This window comes from Pleurodeles waltl, chromosome 7 (genome assembly GCF_031143425.1).
Source record: "Pleurodeles waltl isolate 20211129_DDA chromosome 7, aPleWal1.hap1.20221129, whole genome shotgun sequence".
NCBI classification, from domain to species: domain Eukaryota; kingdom Metazoa; phylum Chordata; class Amphibia; order Caudata; family Salamandridae; genus Pleurodeles; species Pleurodeles waltl.
In genome coordinates, this window is record NC_090446.1 from 604,019,328 (window position 1) to 604,040,352 (window position 21,025).

Consider the following 21,025-nt stretch of genomic DNA (forward strand, 5'->3'; position numbering starts at 1 on the left):
CTACAATTCAACGACTGCCTTTGTGCCATAAACACATGGATGATGAATAACCATTTAAAGCTCAATACCACAAAGACAGATTATGACATGTGGACAAAGGCAAAACCAGCCTATGGCTAAAGGAACTTGAAGACTTTCCAACAACATCAAGAGAAGTTAAAAACCTAGCAGTCATCACTGAGTCTGACCTAGTCTTGATACTGTATGCTAACAATGTTACAAAGAATGCGCTATATACACAATGTAAACACTATGGGCCTGATTCTAACTTTGGAGGACGGTGTTAAACCGTCCCAAAAGTGGCGGATATACCACCTACCGTATTACGAGTTCCATAGGATATAATGGACTCGTAATACGGTAGGTGGTATATCCGCCACTTTTGGGACGGTTTAACAACGTCCTCCAAAGTTAGAATCAGGCCCTATGTTGCATCGTTCCATTCCTTGCATACCAACATACACTGCAAGGTATCCTCGTGCTCGTAATCTCCAAGCTTGACTGTGCCAGCAGCCTATACCTTGGTGCTCCTGTATCCATTATACACAAAATACAACTCAACTCAAATGCTGTGCAAGGTTTCTTTTCTGCCTTCACCCAAGATAACACGTTTACACTCCTGCAATTGCTCCACTAGCTGCCTATAGCCAGAGGGGCAATGTTCAAGGCAGTCTTCACCCTCCGCAGAGCCTTACAAGTAAAAGGGTCGCTAAATCTACAAGTTAAACACAAGCAATGCAAACCGAACAGAAAACTGCATTTCTTTCTTCCACCACTTATCACATCATCTTCCCATAAGTCCACAGGAGGCACTGCTTTCTAAGTACAAGCTGCAACTCCCTACTAGCCAGTATTAGAAGCATCCAGAACCATATACACTTACTAAGACAGTTGAAAACTTGTTTATTCTTTAGATACATATACCACCAGCATCCTGGCAACAAAGCCCACAAACAAGCACATCCTGAAGCACAATGTTCAGCTTGCAATTCACGAATTGCAAACTCCTGAATCAGCAAACTGCTTTCATTATGCAAGCTGATCTATGGTTCGCCGTGGCACTATATAGTTAAGCACTTCCGTTTATAAGAGTTATGGCCCACATTAATATTAAAACCATAATATGCAACACTCAGCAACAGATTCTAACTTATACATATTAAATTCACAGAAGACATACCGGACATGAGGGTTACACACTGTACAGCCAATCACCACCAAATGAACAGGCAGGGAATAACTGAAGAGATGTGTCACACATTACTGGGTAATTTTGGAGGACTTTAATATAGCTTCTTCACTGCAGGTCCCAAATGTCAATTCAAGCTGACTCCTTCGATACAGCTCACATAGACACAGATATGGGATGACAATTAAAAATGTCCATACCAACAAATCTCTTCACTTCCTTCTCCCTCCAACCATGCCAGACCACAACTATACAAAAAATGTCAGATTGGACAACCCAATGCAGTAAACAGATAAGCACACTCTATTATATGAAATACTATAAAGGGACCCGCTGAGCTGTTCAAAACTACCAGCATGTTGAAAACCATAAAACTGTGTATCTGCATCATACACGTCATCATCCCACAGACTGCTATGCACTGCATTCCAAAACATGAAACCCGCATCTTGTGGTCATCACGTACAACATGGAACACTTCCCACACAGGGTCAAAGCAAAAACAACATCCTTCCAACCTCACTCCTGACATGGTGTAGCATGCTACTCATGTTGGCAAGTGAACAGCTCAGAGCACAGCACTCACAACACAAATATTTACAATCACGAAGGTAAAGTCTGATGTAAGAGGTCCGTAGGTGTACAGAGTACACTGCAATCGACACTCCGTAAAACGTAGGGGTGTGTTTTGCTCAAATGCGCAGGACTTACCATGATCCCTTTTCTCGTCCTTTGATGACTTTCTTTATCATGCACGGATGATACATATTCACAGTTACTATTACTCTGAATCACCTGCACACCATACTTCCTCGCTCACCTCATTGGGATACAGTGTTTCACACCCTTTGTCTAGATGGACATGTTGCTATTTCGTCTACAGTCTAACCTTGAAAAAGTCACTGTCTGATAAAACACGTGTTGGCTGTACATGAACACATATATATACCAAGTATTTGTTGATTCAAATAAATTACTTTCTAGAATACCAAGACGACTGCTGTACTGTACACCTACGGACTTCTCACATCAGACTTTACATTCGTGTTTGTAAATATTTGTGTGTGAGTGCTGTGGTCTGAGCTGTTTTCCTGTACATTGTGTATATTTCTATACATATTTTTTTTTTGCCTTAGGGTAGTAGGGCAACCGACCACTGAGCACCATTCTGAGTAGACTTACTCATAGACTAACTTGGACACAACAAGGTGTAGTTTTCTGCCATTATTACCTTTGCACATGTTGGCAAGTGCTTCAGCACCCCATAGTGGTAGAAAGAGCTATATAAATGCTGAAGTACAATACAATACTAGATCACAACAACTCCACAAGAGCACACTGTACGATATATCTTCCACCAGACGGCACCCATTCCTCCCTAGCACATCTCTTCTGCTAGTTCACATTTCCAACGCTAGACTACATCTCTGTGACTAGGCTGCATTTCTTTTGCTAGGCTGCAACTATTCCCCTAGCCCACACCTTTGCCACAATTATAGTCTATAACATGTCTCTGTCACTAGAGCACAGCTCTGCCACTGGATTACATCTTCCCCATTAAACCACATTTCCCAAATTAGACACCACCTCCTCAACTAGAACACATGGATGTAGTAAGCTCTCTATAAATGCTACACTACAATGCAAACAATCACGAGTCTGACCACTCTGAGTTGCATGACATAGATTGTAAGTCTTTTGACTCGGGGAACCCACAGGCCACTTGTTGAAAGATGTAGTAAGTATGCACCCAGCCTTTCAGTGAGGCATTGGTTTTCAAATAATACTGGAGCTCTACTATGTACCGATATTGGTCTCCAAAGATATTGCTTTTGTCCTTCCACCATAATACAGCAGCCTCAAGTGGTATTGTGGTATTAATGGGATGCATAAGGCCATCATTCATGAAAAAAATATAACAAGAGTTTCAGTAATGTTATTTGGGAGTTGCTGATAATGTCTTGAGTGCCCTTTTTTCCTGTGATGGTTATGCCTTTAATGTGTCTGTGTGATTGTCTGCTTCCAGAAAATGGGAACACAGGAACGGAAGTAGTATATTCTTTTTTTTCCCCGCCCAGTGACGCACACGTTCTTTAGTAGTTGAATTGTTATTTGACTGATGGTGTCATCACCTGTTTGGTAGTGGCTTTGTTTGAGTAGTCGTTTAGTTATCAAAAAGTGCTTTCATCTCGTCTGCGGCCAAAGCAAAACTCTTGGCACTGCCTATACTCCAAACATTAACACACCGAATTGGTAGTGGCATTCATCTATCTCAAAGTGGGGATAATTTCAGTGCTAAGGATAAATGCCCAAATGAAGAACAGATATCCTCAACTCTAGTGAGGATAAAGGATCTGAACTGTTGATTGTAGACTATAAATCATTCTGAAACTTTGTTTCATGATGGATATTTTTAGTGTTCTCAGATCTAAAATGAGGTGAAATTGTCAATTTTTCTTGCTGATAAGAAAAAATCATAAATGGAAACCCCGATTTCTTTGGGCTTTTGAAACCAATTCTATATCCATCTTTTGCATTAATTAACAAGTTACTTACCTTCGGTAACAAATTATCTGGTAGAGACTCTATTTAGCTGCAGATTCCTTACCTTAGAATTCCCTGGTGTCAGCTTCGAGTCCGGAATTATTCTTCTGAGCAGTACCCTGTGCGTGCCGTCGGGTGGGGTTGTTCGGATCTGAGTGCATAGTCCGGCTCCGCGTGGCGTAGTCAGAGCCGTCTGTGGTGTCACGGTCTTCTATATAGGCACCACCACGGCACGCATATGTCAGTTCTTTTCCACAACTTCCCACGCCGAAAGCACAGAATCATGGAAGAGACAACTTTCTCTGTTTGTCTGTGCGAAATGAAATGCCCTGAAAAAGGGTAAAAATCTGAACATACATGATATATCCGCAGAGCGGGGAGGCATGGGTGGGTGTAAGGAATCTGCAGCTAGAAAGAGTCTCTACCAGATAATTCGTTATCGAAGGTAAGTAACTTGTTCATCTGATAGACTTCTAGCTGCAGATTCCTTACCTTAGAATAGATACCCAAACCGTGAGATACAGTGGTTTTGATGATAAAGCCTGCATCTCACTTACCCTCCTGGCAGATGTGATCGCCACTAAGAAGGCTGTTTTGATGGTGAGCAGACGGAGAGGGCAATCATAAAGAGGCTCAAAAGGAGCACACATAAGAAAAGTGAGCACCAGATTAAGGTCCCACTGAGGCATAACAAAAGGCGTAGGTGGAAACATATGTACAAGCCCTTTTAAGAATCTATGTACAATAGGAGACTTAAACAAAGACTTGATCAGGCAGTCGAAGAAAAGCCCATAAGAGAAAGATAGCCCTTAAAAGTCCCTAAGGAGGAACCCTGTTGGGCGAGTCAGAATGAAAAGAAGGATATAAGAAAGAGAAGAAGAAAGAGTGTAGCACCTCTAATTGAGACTTTACCAAGGTATGCACAGTATATTGCTTTGAGGAGGCAGCCCTCTCTATAATTCAAAGTCCTGGAACTCAATGTTAAAGGTGTCAAGTTTGTGAATCTATGAAAGATCCAATGATGACTACACACACACGAGAGATAAGCAATAGTGATAAGTGTACACACTTAAGACAATATTCATCAGCTTTTGCACAGAAATGAGGCCTCAGTCCAATGTAGTTAGTGCTGTATTTTGTGTATTCGTTTGTTTAGAGTTTTACTGAGCAGAGGAAAAAATACACTTTTGTCGCACAGTCCAGAGTGCTGCTCAATTCACCAGCAAAAATACAGTCATAATCCTAAATTAACAACAGAATGTAACCACTTGGTGTCTGCCGGGGTTTCACACAAAGAATTGTGGCTGGCCTAAATGCATTTAAAACTGTATTCATGTCTGCCACAAGTGCCCAGAAATCTGCACTCATAAATTCCACTTTAACAGTGGAAAGTGGGCTTTCCAAGGTGTGGCTTTCACTGCAAGTCTGGGAACACTAAATTTGTGAGCATTCCCAATCTCCGGTAACACCCCCTCCCATCATGAAAATGGTCAGAGATTCTAGGATGGATAGGTAAACAGATCACCACACGTTTATGGGGTTTGGGAGAGCCGTTATTAAAAAAAGGCCTTTCTTTAAAGGGAAAAGTGAGTGTTTGCACTTGTGTGTGTGGGTGGGGTGTTATCAGGGTTCAGTTTCTCCAGTGTGTAGATTTTTCCTCTATGGAAAAATCCCTACTGCAGGGACAGGGGTCTGAGGAAAGAGCCACATGACATTACCAGTTGTCTGCTTGAAAATCTGCACCCGACACCCCTTTCCTGATGTACCAGGGGGAATACTGGTGATAAACAAAGATGAGTAATTCTGAACCCACAGATCTAAATATACAAGTGACTATGTACAAGGGAAAGAAATTCTTAATTCGTTATCAACAAAATGGAATGAATATCATGTTAGATTGCTAGAGTGCTAACACACCATTGTGTGGCCACATAAACTGAATTTAGATTTTTCCCCTTCGAAAGTAGCTAATTGGAACGGAAAATCAAATTAAGTGAAAATAGACATCTGAGCTATCATTTTTTAATTCCTTATCAAGGAAACCAGAAACAAAGGGAAAATAAATACAAAATTTACATCACTTGAGGAGCACTATACATCTGATTTTGCCATGTGAAGGAGATAATGCTGCAGTGCCGCGCCTTGCAGAATATTCCAATTCTCTAAGGAAGCATTCGAAGTTCCAACACAATTAGGAGATATTCAGTGTGAGAGACTGGCACCATGTTGAAGTACCCGTCCACACTTTTTGCCTGGTTTCTGAATGCAACTTGGACTGGAGTGCACTGGGATCCTGCTAACCAGGTTCCCAGTTCTGGTGTTCTTTCTCTAAACATTGTAAAAGTAATTGGAAACACCTTTAGCTGCCACTTTAAGTACCCAGTAAAAGGTACTTAGGAACCCAGGGCATGGGTACTAAGGGTAGGCCCCTGAGGGCAGCAGCACTGAATGTGCCACCCTCTAGGGCTCTGCATCCAGATGCACCCAACACTGCCCTAGCAGGCTGAGTGTCTTGGTGCAAATCTAAAACACAAACTCAACTTGGCACACTATCTGTGTGCCCTGTCCACTATACACTGCATTTATTATGGGTAAGACACCCCTCTGGCAGGTCTTGCAGCCCCAAGGAAGGGTGCTTCATACTAGATGTGAGGGCATAGCTGCATGACCCATATACCCCTACTGTGTGCCTGTCAAACCTAGGACATAGTGAGTCAAGAGAGCAGCCATTTTAATGTATGTGCTGGACACTGGTCAACACAAGTTTCCCAGCTACATAATGGCTACTCTGCACCCTAGGTTGTTTGGTATCAAACCACTCCGAATGATAAACCTAAACTGGTACCAGTACTGGATTTATTATAAGATGTACCCAGGGGTCACCTCAGAGGTGGCCCCTGCAAAAGCTAACCATCCTGGCATGAGTGCTGACTGGTTCCAGACAGCCTGCACATCCAGACAGCCAATACACAGAGCCCTGTCTCTCCGGTTTGTAAAACAATGCCCTTCCTGGGTGGAGGAGCTAACACCCCCTCCTTCGGGAATGTGCACTGACCTGGCAGTGAGCTTCAAAGGGCTACCACCATTGAAACTCGATCCCCAGGCCTGCTGCTAGCAGCAGATGTCCTCTCCCTTTGCAAACCCCCACTTTTGGAGGGAGCAAAGGCGGAAAACCACACAAAGGGTAGGAGGAGTGGCCTCACCTAGCATGCACCACCCGCAAGGAGTTGCTGCAAAGTGGACCCTCAAATTCAGTTTCTTCCATCTTGGAATGGAGGAAAATAACCAATCAGGTTTAGGGAAGTGACCCTACCCACAGGAAGTGGTCACTATAGTGGGTGTAGCCACCCAAAGGTAAGTGTCCCATTGAACACTACCAGGTTCCCCCTAAAACGCCCACTTAATTCAGTATTTAGTGGGCTCCCCTAGACCAAGAAATCAGATTTGAAAAGACAAACTAGCACCAAAGAAGATCCAAAGCAAGAGAACTGTGGACCTGCTGCAAAAGAAAAAGTGCCAAATCCTGCCTACTGCACCCAGGACCCAAAATATTGACGCTGCGGAGGAGCTGGACACTGGATTGACCCCAAGAAACCCAGGGGACCTCCAGGCTTCAAGGAACATCCCAGATCTCCCTTCTGAGTGAAGGCACCACTCAACAACCAAGCAAGAACCACCAAACTGGTGAGGGTCACTTCACTGACCACCAATTATCTCTGCGACCAGAAGTCACGGCCAAACTCGGCGACACACCAATGACAGCCCGGGCGTGACCTACAAGTGTGCCAAGACTGGTGGCACTGTGCCCTCTAGTGGCTGAGTTATGCCAATACATGGGTACTGGTCAGCTGACGTCAGACTATCAGAAAACCAGCTCCCTTGGAGTTGTAAAAAGATCAAGAGGAAGCTCCAGTCGAGGGACTTCAGGAACACCCTGTATCTCCAGCCAGAGTGCCCCCGTAGTCCTGTAAGCAGCCCTCAAAGTAACTCACCTACAGCTCCAAAGGACTTCGTTGCGCACAGCTCCTGGATCTCCAACTCGCCCTGCATCCGGCTGCCCTGCGCCCCGCAACGAGGAACCAGTCAATATGAATGAGTTGCTCGCATCCTAAACCAAGGTTGCCTTAAACCCTCAATATTGAAACACAGACCCTTCAGTCTGAGGACATGGCATCTCTGAGTAGCACCTCACTGCTTGTGAGAAGTGAACTAAAGGGCCCCCCAAAAAGAAAAGGGGTTATCATTTGGATTCCCTCCCTCATCATAACAATATAGCACATGCATTTACATAAATGAGTTTCTGCAATTTTTTAAAGTTTTTGTTTTGTGAATAGAGGACGGGTTTGAAAGATATGTTTTTAACAATATGAAACACTCTATATGTGTAGGAAAATGGCTCCTTGTTGCAGTTAAACCCCCCCCTCCCACACTTTTTGCCTGATATTGATGCTAACGTGGCAGAGTGTGCAGGGACCCTGCTAACCAGGCCCCAGCACCAGTGTTCTTTCACTAAAAATTTAACATTGTTTCCACAACTGGCACACAGCTAAGTCCCTTGTAAAAGGTACCAGTGGTACCAAGGGCCCTGTGATCAGGGAAGGTCCCTAAGGGCTGCAGCATGTGTTATGCCACACTAATGGACCCCTCACCTAACACATGCACGCTGCCATTGCAGATTGTGTGTGTTGGTGGGGAGAAAAAGGCAAAGTCAACATGCATCCACACAAATTACTGCCTGCGGCATAGGCAAGTCACCCCTCTAGCAGGCCTTTAAGCCCTAAGGCAGGGTGCGCTATACCACAGGTGAGGGCATAGCTGCATGAGCAATATGCCCCTACAGTGTCTAAGTCCATTGTTCAGACATTGTAAGTACAGTATGGCCATATTATGTATATGGTCTGGGAGTTGTCAAAACGAACTCCACAGCTCCATAATGGCTACACTGAATACTGGGAAGTTTGGTATCCAACTTCTCAGAATAATAAACCCACACTGATGCCAGTACTGGATTTATTACAAAATGCACACAGAGGGCATCTCAGAGATGCCACCTATATTTTACCAATCCTTCAGTGCAAGACTGTCTGGTCTGTGCCAGCCTGCCACTGAAGGACGAGTTTCTGACCTCCTGGGGTGAGAACATTTGTGCTCTCTGAGGCCAGAAACAAAGCCTGCACTGGGTGGAGGTGCTTCACACCTCCCCCCTGCAGGAACTGTGTCACCTAGCAGTGAGCCTCAACGGCTCAGGCTCTGTGTTACAATGCCCCAAGGTACTCCAGCTAGTGGAGATGCCCACCCCCGGACAAAGCCCCTACCTTTGGCGGAAAGTCCAAAGGAGATAGTGAGAAAAACAAAGAGGAGTCACCCTCCAGCCAGGACAGCCCCTAAGGTGCCCTGAGCTGAGGTGACCCCTGCCTTAGAAAATCCTCCATCTTGCTTTGGCGGATTTCCCCCAATAGGATTAGGGATGTGCCCCCCTCCCCACAGGGAGGAGGCACAAGGAGGGTGTAGCCACCCTCAAGGACAGTAGCCATTGGCTACTGCCCTCCAGCTCTAAACACCCCCCTAAATTGAGCATTTAGGGGGTGACCCTGAACCCAGGAAAGCAGATTCCAGACCACCTAAACAAGAAGGACTGCTGACCTGAAAGCCCCGCAGAGAAGACAGAGACAACACCTGACTTGGCCCCAGCCCTACCGGCCTGTCTCCAGACTTAAAGAACCTGCAACAGCGACACATCCAGCAGGACCAGCGACCTCTGCCGACTCAGAGGACTGCCCTGCAACCCAAAGGACCAAGAAACTCCTGTGGACAGCAGCTCTATCTAAACAACAAAGAAGAAACCTTTAAAGGGACTCCAGCCACACTCCGGAAGCGTGAGTCCCCAACACTCTGCACCCAATGCCCCTGGCTCTTGTCCAGAGAAAAAAACACTGCAGCGAGGACCCCCAGGCAACTCCAATGACGTGGACACTCTGAGACAACCTCCCTGCACCCCCAAAGCAACGCCTGCAGAGAGAATCCAGAGGCTCACCCTGACCGTGACTGCCCGGTAACAAAGAACCTGATGCCTTAAAGAAGCACTGCACCCGCAGCCACTAGGCCCGAGAGAAACCAACTACAGGTGCAGGAGAGACCAGCAGGCAGCCCTCATTGTTGCCCAGTCAGTGGCTGGCCCAAGAAGCCCCCCTATGCCCTGCCTGCAGCGCCAAAGTGACCCCCTGGTCCCTCCATTGCTTTCAAAGCAAAACCCAACACCTACTTTGCACACTGCACCCGGCCGCCCCGTGCTGCTGAGGGCATATTTTGTGTACCTGTTTGTGACTCCCCCACCCAGTGCTCTACAAAACAACCCTGGTCTGCGCCCCGAGGACGCAGGTACTTACCTGCTAGCAGACTAGAACCAGAGCACCTCTAGTCTCCACAGGCGCCTATGTTATTTGGGCACTACATTGACCTCTGCACCTGAGCGGCCCTGTGTTGCTGGTACTGGGTGTTTGGGGTTGACTTGAACCTCCCCAATGGTGAGCTACCTATGCCCTGGAGACTGAACTTCTAAGTGCTTTACTTACCTGCTAAACTAACTTGTATTTACCTCCCCCAGGAACTGTTGATTTCTGCAGTGTCCACTTTTCAAATAGCTCATTGCCATTTTTGCCAAAACTGTGTACCTTACCGTTTTACTTCAATGTTCCATACTTACCTATGCAAAGTACCTTACAATTTATGTATTTAGTTGAATTCTGAATCTTGTGGTTCTAACATAAATTAAGAAAATAATATTTTTCTATATAAAAACCTATTGGCCTGGAGTTAAGTCTTTGAGTGTGTGTTCTCATTTATTGCCTGTGTGTGCACAACAAATGCTTAACACTACCCTGTGATAAGCCTGCTGCTCGACCACACTACCACAAAATAGAGCATTAGTAGAATCTAATTTTGCCACTATCAACCTTTAAGGGGAACCCTTGGACTCTGCGCACACTATCTCTCTCTTTGAGATAGTATATACAGAGCCAGCTTCCTACAGTAGGTCAAGACCGGATAGGTCAAGATCATTTCATCTGTACACACAGTCATTCACAACCACATTGTGACAATAACAACGTATTACCCTTAAGTAAAAGTTAGTACAATCTGCCTTACACTGTATCATAAGGAGCAGACTAAGCCATCCATATTGTGCACATACAAATTCAACATTATGCAGGCATGTACAAAGCTTTACCTTCTGAACAGACAAAACACCAGCTGACATTGATGTGTTCATGGTTCTTGCAACCTCTCCTTGGTGTAAAATGGTTGGGGCAGATCATGCTGTTGGAGGCAAGGATCACAGTGCCTGCAGCTAGGCAGAAGTCATTGGCATGGTATGCAACTGGACATCGCACACAGCGCATCAAACGACCTGACAAAAGATAACCAACTAAAATGTAGTGAAAAATGTATATATAAAGATTAGATGATCTGCAGGTACACATTGTAGCTTAACAGGGGTTACCTTTCGAGGAAGAAAGATTGGTGGGGTTACTGGCATGGCAGGTTATGCAGATGTGCAAAGAGCAGCGAAAGCCCCTGTTCTGGACCAAGGCTGGTGGGTACTTTGTCACACATGCTTCATGATAGTATTTTCCACACAAGGTAACTGTGCAGCGTTTCACAGCTGGGTCAGCCTCCTTGCACACAAAGCAGGTATGAAGACCTAGGGGGAGAGATGTACAATCAGCATATTGTATGTGTTCTTTAGCTTTAGCAAATCTTTACTTTACTATTCTAACTAAGCCTTCAAGAGAAAGCATGAATTCAATCTACAACATCTACAATACATTGCCAACTTCCTCTGCACATCCCATGGCACCCTCCACAAACAGTTTGGGCTAAATCAAAAACAAATAGAAGCATTGGTTTTGCAATGTTCATTCGCAACACATGCTTTACACATGTACACTATTTCTAGTCTTGTAGATTTTTACTCATTACTTTTATAATTTGGAGCATCGCTAAGGTTGTTTGCTATGAACAAATAAAAAAACACAAACTCAAGAGAATGCTGTGATACCATTAGTGTGGTGAGTAATGGTGCACCATCGCTTGTATGTCTAGCTAAGTTATTTTTGCTAAGACACTGCAGTGTGCAAATACTCTCTTTGGATGGAAAATTTAAACAGGACATTAACAGGACAAGCAGACCATTTGTGGAGGCTGAAGTGGTATTAGTTAAGAGCATATCAAGTTGAGTTGCTCACAAAATCAGGTACGATCGGTTTGCACTATTATTCTATGAAAGAGGTAGATTGTCTTGTCAGTCTACTACTTCAAAAAAAGTTTTGCAACTAGATTGTCAATGAGCTGAGAACAATTTAGAAAAGGCCACAACAGACAAATATACAGAGCTGAAACACTTATTCAAAGAAGCACACGCAAATGTATAAGAATCCTTTCATGGAGGGACACAAAGAGAGGTGACAATGCTAACCAATGCGTTAGCAAAACCTGTTTTTAGCTGCTATGTTCAGTTGTCCACGGTAAGGAAATGTGTCCTTGGCATGGTTACCCCCTGACTTTTTGCCTTTGCTGATGCCAAGTTATGATTTCAAAGTGTGCTGGGACCCTGCAATTCAGGCCCCAGCACCAGTGTTCTTTCCCTAAACTGTACCTTTGTCTCCACAATTGGCACAACCCTGGCACCCAGGTAAGACCCTTGTAACTGGTACTCCTGGTACCAAGGGCCCTGATGCCAGGGAAGGTCTCTAAGGGCTGCAGCATGTCTTATGCCACCCTAGGGACCCCTCACTCAGCACATACACACTGCTTGCCAGCTTATGTGTGCTGATGGGGAGAAAATGACTAAGTCGACATGGCACTCCCCTCAGGGCGCCATGCCAACCTCACACTGCTTGAAGCATAGGTAAGTCACCCCTCTAGCAGGCCTTACAGCCCTAAGGCAGGGTGCACTATACCACAGGTGAGGGCATAGGTGCATGAGCACTATGCCCCTACAGTGTCTAAGCAAAACCTTAGACATTGTAAGTGCAGGATAGCCATAAGAGTGTATGGTCTGGGAGTCTGTCATACACGAACTCCACAGCACCATAATGGCTACACTGAAAACTGGGAAGTTTGGTATCAAACTTCTCAGCACAATAAATGCACACTGATGCCAGTGTACATTTTATTGTGAAATACACCCAGTGGGTAACTTAGAGATGCCCCCTGAAAACATCTGCGACTCCAGTGTGGGTTGACTAGTTTTTGCCAGCCTGCCACACACCAGACATGTTGCTGGCCACATGGGGAGAGTGCCTTTGTCACTCTGTGACCAGGAACAAACCTGTACTCGGTGGAGGTGCTTCTCACCTCCCCCTACAGGAACTGTAACACCTGGCGGTGAGCCTCAAAGGCTCACCCCCTTTGTTACAGCACCACAGGGCATCCCAAGCTAGTGGAGATGCCAGCCCCTCCGGCCACTGCCCCCACTTTTGGCGGCAAGGCTGGAGGAGATAATGAGAAAAACAAGGAGGAGTCACTCCCCAGTCAGGTCAGCCCCTAAGGTGCCCTGAGCTGAGGTGACTCTAACTTTTAGGAATCCTCCATCTTGCAGAGGCAGGATTCCCCCAATAGGATTAGGGATGTGCCCCCCTCCCCACAGGGAGGAGGCACAAAGAGGGTGTAGCCACCCTCAGGGCCAGTAGCCATTGGCTACTGCCCTCCCAGACCTAAACACACCCCTAAATTGAGTATTTAGGGGCTCCCAGAACTGAGGAAGATAGATTCCTGCAACCTAAAGAAGAAGAAGGACTGCTGACCTGAAGCCCTGCAGTGAAGACGGAGATGACAACTGACTTGGCCCCAGCCCCACTGGCCTGTCTCACTACTGCGAAGAAAACTGCAATAGCGACGCATCCAACAGGGTCCAGCGACCTCTGAAGCCTCAGAGGACTACCCTGCATCTAAAGGACCATGAAACTCCCGAGAACAGCGGCCCTATTCAAGAACTTGCAACTTTTTGAAACGAAGAAGCAACTTTTAAAGACCACACGTTTCCCGCCGGAAGCGTGAGACTTTCCACTCTGCACCCGACGCCCCCGGCTCGACCTGCGGAAAACTAACACTACAGGGAGGACTCCCCGGCGACTGGGAGCCCGTGAGTAGCCAGAGTTGACCCCCCTGAGCCCCCACAGTGACGCCTGCAGAGGGAATCCAGAGGCTCCCCTGACCACGACTGCCTGCTTCAAGGAACCTGACGCCTGGAAACCACACTGCACCCGCAGCCCCCAAGACCTGAAGGAACCGAACTCCAGTGCAGGAGCGACCCCCAGGTGACCCTTTGCCTAGCCCAGGTGGTGGCTACCCCGAGGAGTCCCCCTGTGCCTGCCTGCATCGTTGAAGAAACCCCCGGGTCTCCCCACTGATTCCTATTGAAAACCCGATGCCTGTTTGCACTCTGCACCCAGCCGCCCCTGTGCCACTGAGGGTGTACTTTCTGTGCCTGCTTGTGTCCCCCCCCCCCCGGTGCCCTACAAAACCCCCCTGGTCTTCCCTCCGAAGTCGCGGGTACTTACCTGCTGGCAGAGTGGAACCGGGGCACCCCTATTTCCATTGAAGCCTATGTGTTTTGGGCACCACTTTGACCTCTGCACCTGACCGGCCCTGAGCTGCTGGTGTGGTAACTTTGGGGTTGCCTTGAACCCCCAACAGTGGGCTACCATGGACCCAACTTGGAACCCTGTAAGTGTTTTACTTACCTGTGAACTTAACAATTACTTACCTCTCCAGGAACTGTTGATTTTTGCACTGTTATTGCCATTTTTGCCAAAACTGTACATGCTATTGTGATAATTCAAAGTTCCTAAGATACCTGAGTGAAATACCTTTCATTTAAAGTATTGTTTGTAAATCGTGAACCTGTGGTTCTTAAAAAAAACTAAGAAAAGATATTTTTCTAGATAAAAACCTACTGGCCTGGAATTGTCTTTGTGTGTGTGTTCCTCATTTATTGCCTATGTGTACAACAAATGCTTAACACTAACCTCTGATAAGCCTACTGCTCGACCACACTACCACAAAATAGAGCATTGGAATTATCTCTTTTTGCCACTATCTTACCTCTAAGGGGAACCCTTGGACTCTGTGCATGCTATTTCTTACTTTGAAATAGTACATACAGAGCCAACTTCCTACATCCACCCTAACACACGTGAACGTATTTCAACCCTAGACATTTTGCTAGACAAATGCTTTCATAAGGACAGGCATTAACAAAATAATTATGCATAATTATGCATAATGCATAAACAGAAGAACAACAAAAACCCTTAAAAAATATATATAAATAAATCTGTTTCTCAAATATGTAACATGCCAATCTGGGGCCATATTGTATTTGAGATTTTACTGCACACAAAGCAAAAGTACAAAAGAACAAGTTACTTATCTTTGGCAACGCATTATCTGGTAGAGAGAGGATCTAGTCACTGATTCCTTACTTTAGCATCTAATCCAGGCGCAAGTCTGGATCCGGAAACCTTTTTACCATAGCACATCTGTGCGTTGGAAGCGGGCGTCGCATGAATCTATATCGACGTCGTCCACCACATGCGATGTCAGCGGAGTCCATATAACACCCTTGCCGATGTCAGTTTCTTCCGTGACTATTTTCCGTGCTCAAAACGTGGAGCCACATATAGAAACGGTCTATTGAAACAGTGTGCTAGAACAAAAGACACCCCTGTATCGAATAATCACCAATTTTTTAATTCAAGGTGTTGATTTCCGTAACAAAATCTTTTGAGACCAAAGAGGACTCAGTCTGTCGAACAAGGGAGGATGGGAGGGTGTTGAGGAATCTGCGGCTAGATCCTGTCTTTACCAGATAATGCATTACCAGAAGTAAGTAATTTGTTCATCTGATAGAGACATCTAGCCACAGATTCCTTACTTTAGAATCAGATACCAATGTCATAGTAACCCTGAGGAGGGAACGCTGAGACGTCCCAAAAACATCTCTAATTATCATATAAACAGTTTAGAACAAGAGAAGAAAACAGACAATCATAATAATTAAGGTGAGTAATAATATACTCTACGAGAACAAAACCTATGGAAGGAACCAAAGGTAAATAAAACCACAAGAAATAAAAAACATGGGAATAAGCTCATTTATGCAAGTATGTCAAATGAATGTCAGAAGTAACTCAACAACATTGAAAGTCTCTGACCAGACGAAAACTGGTCTAGTACAAAAGAAACAGACCTTACATTCATAAGAATATCTATGAGGAAAGACATCCTTGTTAGTAAAAGAACTGTGTACAAGGTCACAGTAATAAAAAGTCATAAAAACGTTATGGGGTGTGGCCAGCGACCAATGTAGTGAGACCCATTTCACTGGGCTCGTGCCCAGCTCTCCCACATCCCTGGCAACTCTGATGTAACGGGGGCCCTGCCAGGGCCTGGCCCACCGATATTTCCCCTCTGAATGACTTTGGCCCGTGCTGGAACCTCCAGAAACGGCACAGGTATAAGAAATAAGCCATTTGCCTCCTCTGATATGGGAGGACTAGTGGGGGCGCTGAAGGCTGGGATAAGATGGCGGCACCTGCCAGAGCGGAGAATTCTGGTGGCATTGAGGTACGGAGGGAGTCACTCAAAACTGACAGAGAGACCCCGGGTTCCTGGGGAATATAACAGGAATAGATATGGCTGCCTGATTACTCACCCGGGGCGCCGAGCCAGCGGAGAGGTGCTGCGGGGTCACCTTAGGCCGACCGGAGAGCCGTGTTCCTGAAGGGTGTCAGCGATGACGAAGAAAAGAGGTGAGGAGACAGGCCAATGGCCCCGCTGATGTGGCAAGAGGCAAGGAGCATTTCGCGGCAGCCTAGAGAAGGGCGGCGGCGCTCATTGCATTAGAGAGGGAAAAAGACAAGCGTCAACCTGATGTACAGTGGATCCAAGATAGCGCCCTGACAATGGACAGAGGGGACAAACATCAGGGGAAAATAGCTGCAGGCATTAGAGCAGCCCTGGAACTGCAGGGGAGACTGGGCCTATAATCCCTGGGGTCCAAGCACTGGGGGAACCTGAGGCCTCGTACTGGGAAGAACAGAGGTGGCGCACAGGTCCACAGCACGGACTTGGGGCGGGCACCTTCCATCGAGGAGAGAGCATGGAGAGGGGCCCATAAGATTCTGCACTGTGCTGCGAGAGTTGATTAGCCCGCATGCTTGCAACCAGGGGCACGATGAATCGCTGAAGAGGCCAAGCCAGCCACACAGGATTATGTATACGGGGTTGGTCAATGCGCACACAGGAGAACTCAGAACACGGGGGCGCGTGCGCTGGCGGTGAAAGGAGAATATCCCCATCCCCAACCCCACCTGAGCATTGCCGAGCCGAGGGGGAGCAAATTAGAGGTTGGACTGTCTAGCTGCTGCTCACACGTTGTTTTAGTGGCAACCTTCAAGACAGAATAGCACAGGCAAGCCAATAGAATATTCTTGGAAAATCGGGGACATCAACGAGGGTGGCAAATTGAGAGTTGGCGTAGTAGTTGACCAGCTGAGGGCACGCTAGGAGGAAACTAAATAGCACTTGGAAACTGCCCCAGCAGACATGGGGAAAGTACAAAAGAAATAAGACGGTGCAGCAGAAATATCAGAGGACAACGAAGGGACCTACGAAAGGACAAAGAACAAGATGGGAGGGCCACAATGAAAGACATCCTTCAAGCCATCACGACAACTAGAGAGGTGCTCCAAACTAAGTTTGATGCGCTGGGCATGGACCTTGGTATTGTTAAGGATGACCATCGGCGGTTTGCCGAAAGAGTCACCACGACTGGAAGAACACTGACGGAACTCCATCCCGGTGTAACATCATTGCAACCAAATTGACTACAATGGAGGCAAAGGTGTGCACCTTAGATCTCCGTGCGGAGGACAGCGAGGACAGATCCAGGATGAATATCATCTGCATTGTAGGCATGCATTAAAGAACAGAGGGGGACATGTGCTATCTTACATGGAGAAATGGCTACAAGAGGGCTCATAGGGTCCCTGCCAGGCCAGGCCAGCCCACTTGGGATGTCCCGCAGACCTATTGTAGCTCGCCTTTTACAAGACTGTGATCATATATTGGCAATGGCGTGAGCAAAAAATGAAATTACAGTGGATGATCACAAGGTGATGATCTTACCATACTTTACTGAAGCCATACAAAACAGAGGGCAAAGTTTACTGAGTCAAAGGAAAGGCTGCAGCACCTAAATATGAAATATGCCATGTTGTTTTCTGCCCGCCTTTAGATCTCCACGGCTGAAGGGACACACTTTTTTCAGACACCCTGTGAGGTATCAGACTGCCTGGATCTCGAAGCGTAACCTGGACCTAGCTGTGATCAATTCCAACACGGAGCGAGCAGAAGAAGAGGAAACAAAGGAGGGAGCGGAGCCCGAGAGGACGCACACCAATTGAGATAGAGGCACAGAGGGGTCGCCTTAGGGTAGTGGAGACAGTGGTGGCGATGAGTAAGCAGAGAGGAAGAGAAACGAGCCCGACAGCGATGAAAACAGCTAGCGAGTCCTCCATTTCTAGAGGAGATGGTTCCTTGGCCTATTCGGAGGACTAAGGGGGTCATTCCGACCCCGGCGGGCGGCGCCCACCGGGCAGAAACCTCCAAAAGACCGCACCGCGGTCAAATGACCGCGGGGGTCATAACAACTTTCCCGCTGGGCCGGCGGGCGATCTTCAAAAGATCGCCCGCCGGCCCAGCGGGAAAGCCCCTGCAAAGAGGAAGCCGGCTCCGAATGGAGCCGGTGGATTTGCAGGGGTGCGACGGGTGCAGTGGCACCCGTCGCGATTTTCAGTGTCTGCTGAAAATCATTGTGGGGCCCTGTTAGTGGGCCCCTGCACTGCCCATGCCAGTGGCATGGGCAGTGCAGGGGCCCCCAGGGGCCCCACGACAACCGTTCCCGCCAATCTGGTTCTGGCGGTGAAAACCGCCAGAAACAGGCTGGCGGGAAGGGGGTCGGAATCCCCATGGCGGCGCTGCAAGCAGCGCCGCCATGGAGGATTCCCTGGGCCAGGGGTAAACCGGCGGGAAACCGCCGGTTGCCCTTTTCTGACCGCGGCTTTACCTGTTGGCGGTGCTTCCGCGGCCCTCTGCCCTGGCGGTTTCAAACCGCCAGGGTCAGAATGAGGGCCTAAATGCCCTAAGTCACCCCAGCACAGCAGATGACTGCTTCTGACACTGACTGAGAAAAGGATGGGGCTGACCTGTTGATTAGCTTTTTTTGGAGGAACCCTCACTATTTATTTGCCTAGGAGGAGTGCCGTCATGAGCGCACTGGCTGTTCAGCAGAAGGGCATGATTTAGGGATTATGGCTTGTACTGCCCAGTTGCTGAGTTATAAGCTCTACATGAATGAGTTAAATCGAATGTGGAAAATAACAGGGGTGGAGGGCCACTATATGATACTAATGCCGGTAGGTGAGGGGAGAGTCGGGCAGGATGCAAATTTGATGACTGCGACCACCCCCTCGAAGTTAGTTGGCAGACACTTCCACCAATATTAAAGTAAGAGTTACTGTTTGGATGAGGGGGGCAGGCCTACTTGTCTTGGGGAGGGGGTATGATGGGGTTAGTTCTCAGTTGGGGAGTTTTCGAGAGATGGATGTACTAGGTTACATTACCACAAGAGTAATAATGGGGAAATGCAAATCTCCTGGGCATAACTCAGAAAGAAGAAGATAGGGAGGAATAATACTACACATGGCAGACACCACAGCATATAAAATAGTTATTTGGAATATCAAGGGGATGCATACCATGGTTAAACTTTAGTACACTACATACTCTGCATATGCGTGTGTAGTGCTGATACGGATCAGGACAGGGGTACCCTTTCAGCATACGAGCCATGTAATTGATACGGAGGGTCGCTATGTGGTGGTGACATACCGACCTGGCGGTTGTGATGGGAAACCCTAAAGAATCCAGTGTTCCGAGACATAATCAGGTCGACCATTACTCACTACTTTGAGGAAGACACAGGAACAGCCGACTGGCCATTAGCAGAATGGGATGCATTTAAAACGGTGATAAGGGGGAGATGTATCTTGGAGATGGTGGGGATTAGAAGGACTTTAGTTCAGGAGTTCCTATTGGCCGGGGAACTCCTTCGGAAGAGTGAAAAGCGACACCCTGACCATCCAGAGCTACAACAGGAGCTCCTAACAGCAAAGGAATCCTTGGCAGTTAAAGTTGAAAGATTGCGTTGTTCGGATTACCAAGACTATATGATGCAGGACCATAATGAGAGAGACCGTATGGGTCCACTATTAGCATGGATGGCGAATCCTACCAAGCGTGGGTCAGTTACTGTAGAGGTTGAGGCTGAAGATGGCTCGAAAAAGTTCCAACAGAATGAAATAGATGCTGTATTTTATGAGTACTACGCACAGCTTTATGGGGTGTGCACGGGGCTTCCCATGACAGCGCTGAGAGACTTTTTGGCTACTCTGCAACTGCCACAATTATCACCTGAGCAGTTGGAGGCCTTGGGGGCCGAAATCTCTGTTCCAGAAATTTAGGCAGAGATTAAAATCATGGCCCGGAACAAGACACCGGGTACAGGTGGGAACTCCATTGAGTTTTATGATACATTTGTGGAAACCCTAGCTCCTAAGCTGGCCGAAATACTTAATACAGCCAAGATCATCGGTCTACTGCTATGGTCTACCTGGGATGACCTGATTGTTCCCTTGTTGAAACCAGGCAAAGTACCCCACGATAAATGTGCCTATCGGCCGCTATCAATGTTAAACACAGACTAATAAAATACTAAACAGGGTTCTAGCAATGCGATGATGCCTCTACTGGTCAATGCAGATCAAGTTGGATTAATTCCTGGGAGAAGCACAGCTCATAACGCAAGGTGCCTCTGCACAATATTGAGAGCCAATACCTTTAATAGACAGACAGCTGCCGTTCTAGCAGTGGATATAGAGAAGGCATTTGCCAGTCTAGCATGGCCATTTCTATACAATGTGAAAGAGAGCTTGGGTCTTGGTAAGGCATTTATCTCCGGGACCCACTTACTTTATACAGCACTAATGGCTAGAGTTCGAACGGGGCGACAGATATCTGAGGCTTACAGAGAAGAGGTGGGTACTAGACAGCGGTGACCCCTCTCCCCCCTGTTTGCCCTGGCTACAGAGCCGTTAGCATGCTGGGCTTGAGAGGGAACGATGTACCGGGGAATAAAGGTAGATTGCAGAGAGCAGTATATTGCAC

The 21,025-nt window shown here is 46.9% G+C and overlaps 1 protein-coding gene across 4 annotated transcripts in view; it reads right to left on the reverse strand.

Annotated features, from left to right (window-relative positions):
* Positions 1-21,025, reverse strand: part of LOC138304453 (histone-lysine N-methyltransferase, H3 lysine-36 specific-like) — a 1,084,114-nt gene that overhangs the window by 214,333 nt on the left and 848,756 nt on the right. For all 4 annotated transcript variants that reach the window (XM_069244523.1, XM_069244520.1, XM_069244521.1 and 1 more), the window contains 2 exons: positions 11,235-11,435; positions 10,962-11,141 (listed from right to left, as the gene is read on the reverse strand). In XM_069244523.1, coding sequence (XP_069100624.1) covers positions 10,962-11,141; positions 11,235-11,435 — 381 coding nt within the window. The remainder of the gene's footprint in view (positions 1-10,961; positions 11,142-11,234; positions 11,436-21,025) is intronic.